The sequence below is a fragment of the Lontra canadensis genome, unplaced genomic scaffold (genome assembly GCF_010015895.1).
Source record: "Lontra canadensis isolate GAN:19392208 unplaced genomic scaffold, GSC_riverotter_1.0 scaffold1771, whole genome shotgun sequence".
Lineage (NCBI taxonomy): Eukaryota > Metazoa > Chordata > Mammalia > Carnivora > Mustelidae > Lontra > Lontra canadensis.
In genome coordinates, this window is record NW_022632755.1 from 1 (window position 1) to 4,298 (window position 4,298).

Genomic DNA, 4,298 nt, shown 5'->3' on the forward strand with positions numbered 1-4,298 from the left:
GGCCTTCCTCACTCCCGGGAGCTCAGCGTGTCACAGCCACAGCCATGAAGTGTCTCCAGCTCACCCTGGGCCTGGCCCTTGTGTGTGGCCTCCAGGCCATCGTCATCCCCCAGAACATGGAGAATCTGGACCTACAGAAGGTGGGAGGACGGCGGGGCCGGGGGATGAACCGCAGGCCGGGCAGGGCAATGGGAACTCAGGGGCGACACGAGCCCGAGCCGGACCCTTGAGGTCGGGAAACCCCCACCTGCCTCTCCGTCTTCGGGGCAGCTTGTCCCTTGGTTTCCCAAGATCCAGAATGTTCTAGAGAACTTGTCTGATGTGTATCCGGACCCATCTGGAGAACACAGGGGTGTTATTTCCAGCGTGGGAAATCGTGTAGCCCAGTGGCTGGTGGATGGCCCAGGGTCCTCCAGAGCTCACTGACGGCCGCCCCAGTTAGACTGGGCCTCTGCTGGGGTGGGAGGAAGAGACCTGGGGGAGCCGGGCCCCTTCCCGCCCCCATGGCACTCAAGGCCCCGTCCCCAGGTGGTGGGATGTGGCACTCCATGGCCATGGCGGCCAGCGACATCTCCCTCCTGGACTCCGAGGACGCCCCCCTGAGAGTGTACGTCCAGGAGCTGAGACCTACCCCCGAGAACAATCTGGAAATCATTCTGCGCATACGGTGGGTGTGCCCCCGCCCGGGGTTGGGGGCCAACAGGGAGGAGGGTAGGGGGTAGGCAGGGGGGCGGGCAGGGCAGGGTCCTGATGGGAGCCGGCTCCGTCTGGGTGGTTCCCCGTGCCCTCGTGACCCTACCCTGGGCTCCGGGCCAGCAGGCCGACCACATAGGCTGGCCTCAGGTCTGTGGGCAGAGAGGCCCGTGTGGAGGCCACTGGGCAGCCATGGGGCCGAGGCCCTGGGGGCCTGGGCAGGTCCTGCCATGAGCCCTGTCTGCTATGAGGGACCATAGTGAGGACAAGTTCAAGTCACCCCCTAATGCTGTCACCACCTTTCAGGGAAGACAACAGGTGTGTTGAGAAGAAGGTCTTTGCGGAGAAAACTGAGCGTGCAGCCAAGTTCAGCATCAACGGTAATCGTCCCCAGAGCCGTCCCTGGGAGGCGGCTGTCCTGGCGGTGGGAGGGAGAGGTGGGCACGTGCGCGTGCCCGGCTCTCTCACGGGGCGTGCTCTGCCCAAGCTCTGCGCCTCCGGCCTCCAGCCTCTCGGGTGGTGTGCAGCCCCCGCCGCGAGAGTTTCCTCCCCCACGACTGTCCTCGGAACGTCTTCTGGCTCACACGGAGCAGGGCTGCCTCCCGCTCGCTCTGGACGACTGGGACCCACAGCTCCCGCCGAGCTCCTGGACTCCGCTGGATGAGGGGACGCAGCGCGCCGTCGGGGTCGGTGGGACAGAACGCAGAGCACCTCCTTCTCTGCATTCTCTGTCACAGACTGCAACGTTCGTGGGGGGTGGGTGGTGAATTATAAAAAACACAAATGGAGAACTTAGTGGTAAATAGAAACAAAGGAGGCACTGAAATGTCTTGTGGGGATTCCCCCAGCAAATTCTACTTGTTTCTCTACTTAAGAGTTGCTCCAGGCCACCCTGACCCTCCTTCTCCTCTCCAGAACCCATGCCTCTCCAGGGCCTGGGTCTTCTGCCCCCCTCCTCCCTGGCTCTCTCCTCCCCGTGCTGGTCATGCCCCCCGCCCCCGAGCCCTCCCGCTCCTCCCTGCCCCACCGGAAGGCTGGTCTGTGTGCAGCCTCTGCTCTCCACACCCCGTCCTGCCACACGCCCGCCTCTCGCCCACCACAGGGGCTTTGTGCTCCGCTGCTCCTCTCCCTTTCCTCTCCTGCTGCCTCTGGCCATGCCCGCGCCTGGTGCTGCCTGGGGGAAACTCCGGGTGCCCACCAGCATGCGGGAGGGGTGCTCCTGCTGGACAGGACTCCATCTCCACTTTGGCCCTTCTCTTCGCCCCCAGATCTGGAGGAGAACGAGGTCTTCGTGCTCGACACGGACTACGACAACTACCTGTTCTTCTGTATGGAGAACACGGGCGCCGCCCAGCTGAGACTGACGTGCCAGTACCTGGGTAGGCACTGGCGATGCATGAGGTCACCCTGAGTGGGACGGTGGCTGAGGACCCCCTACTGGCACCCTGCGCACCCAGAAAGCAGACAGTGAAGCACCCTATGGGCCAGCGGGCCTGGGGGGTCCCCGTTTTTCCCCAGGGGTGGCCAAGTCCACTCACCACATCAGAAATTGAAAGGGGCCAGGAAGATGGTTGCTGGGTCAAGGGGCTGGGCTTAGTGTTACTGGCTTGGTCAAAAGATTAATACTAATTAGAAGCTTTTGTTGGCGGTGATGCTCTTAATGAAATGCCAGCCAGGAGAAGCCATAGCATAAGGCAGACACACTCCAGGTTTGTCCGAATGAAGCACTTTCTGGGGGCTCAGCTATGCTGGTGAGACCCTGGCCTAGGGGGCTGGGCCCTCTCCTCCTGTCCACACGCCATCCCGGGAGGAAGGGGAGGGAACAGGGACCTTGGAGCCCTGGGCTGACCCGCCGCCCCCCACAGCCAGGACCCTGAAGGTCGACAACGAGGTCGTGCAGAAATTCGACAGAGCCCTCAGGACCCTGCCCGTGCACATCCGGCTCTTCCTTAGCCCGACGCGGGTGGAAGGTGATCCCCTCCACACCCCACGTCCCCGATCGCCCCCGCGTGGGGCTCACCCACCGGACAGCCGCGACCGCTGGGCCCCACTGCCTCCCATGGTGGCCCCCCGCTTCCCAGACCGCCCAGGATGGGGGAGTGGGAGGTGCAGAGCCCCCGGGGTGGGGTCCTCCCGCCCCACCCCCTCTGCCGCACCCCTCTGGGCCCAGGGCTGTCCTGGCGACTTGTGACCCCCCTCTCACGGCTCGCCCCTCCCCCACCAACAGAGCAGTGCCGCGTCTAGGTGAGCTCCTGCCTGACCCGCCTCCTGCGGTAAAGTACCAGCTCTGCCCCCACGTCCTGGGCACACGCATGGGTGGGGGACATCCCAGGGGATGCCTAGTTCCCCTCTATCAGGCCCTGGTCCCTCTCCGGGAATGGCTGGAACCTGGCGTCCCTCCTGGTGACCGCAGGGGCCAGGCTGGCCACGGATACCCTCTCTCCCATGGCCTTCCTGGGATGTCCTCCCCATGTCCCAGTCAAGCTCTCACACAGATGTCCCCGTGGCCTCTTCTGGGCAAGGGTGTGGGGGCTGGCGTGGGCTGCCCACCACTCAGCCTGAGGCGGAGAGGCCGTCCCTCACCCCCAGGCTGGGAGGGCCTGGCGAGGGCCCAACAGGCTCCCCAGGAGTCACAGGGGAGCCCGCGTCCGTTTCAGGTCCCAGAGATGACATCGCCCCCTTCCTGCCCCATCAGAGGAATCAGGAGGGACCGAGCCCATCCGGGGCTCCCGGACCCGCTCCTCCTCAGGCCGCGGGGTCCTCGGGGCCCCTGCTCTGAGCCTCTCCTCCTCCAGCAATAAAGGAATCAAGCAGCCAGCAGTCTGCCTGGGTCTTTCTTGGTCGTCGGGTGTGGGATGCACAGCTTAGGGAGTGGGGTGGGGGCGGGGTGGTGTCAGCGTGGGTCCCAACAGGGCCCCTTATCATCCCCGCCCCAGCATAAGGAGTGTTGGACACAGTCTCCCGTTACTGTGCGTGGCACCTCCCTCGTCCCAGGACCGTGGAAGCCCTGTGTGCTGACAGGGAGACACCTGGAGACTCATAAGTTTTCAGTTCCATTTCTTGAGAGAGAAATGCCTCGGGGGTCTTCTTGGTTCCTCCTGCTGTCCCGCCATCCTAGAGGTGGGGGTGTTGGATCTCCAGGGTGGGGAGGGGACACAGCCTGCGCTGTGGACAGACAGATGCCGAGACAGCAGCATCACAGGGCCCCCTCCCCAGCCCGGCCTTCCTGTTAGGGCTCCGGGCTCCCAGCAGGGGAGCCTCTGCAGAGGGGACCCACTCCCCACCAAGAGACAAGTGGGAGCGGGAAAATGTCCCGACCTTTGCACGCCGAGGCTGTGAGGGCCTTCCTTGAATCCTCACCAGCCCCCCAGAGGGCAGCTGTCCCCCGTCCACCCCGAGGGAGGGTGGCCAAGCAGCTCCCAGCCTCCAGGGCACACGGCCCGGTCGAGGCACAGTTGGACGTGGACCCCCACCCCGCCCCCAGGCCCCGCGGTTCCAGCCCTGCTCTAACTCCGACAGAAACCTCCTCTGAAGGGTCACACCCAGGTTCCAGCCCCGGAGACACAGTGATGGGGTCCGACCACAGGCCGTTGTATGTGCGGGGT

At 64.7% G+C, this 4,298-nt stretch overlaps 1 protein-coding gene across 1 annotated transcript; it reads left to right on the forward strand.

Moving 5' to 3' along the window:
- The first annotated feature begins 6 nt into the window (after positions 1-6).
- On the forward strand, positions 7-3,467 carry LOC116863599 (beta-lactoglobulin-2-like). Its single transcript, XM_032851012.1, has 7 exons — positions 7-140; positions 516-667; positions 1,000-1,073; positions 1,962-2,072; positions 2,559-2,663; positions 2,921-2,966; positions 3,351-3,467. The coding sequence occupies exons 1-6, from the start codon at positions 45-47 to the stop codon at positions 2,935-2,937; spliced, it is 555 nt and encodes a 184-aa protein (XP_032706903.1). The 5' UTR covers positions 7-44; the 3' UTR covers positions 2,938-2,966; positions 3,351-3,467.
- The last annotated feature ends 831 nt before the right edge of the window (positions 3,468-4,298 follow it).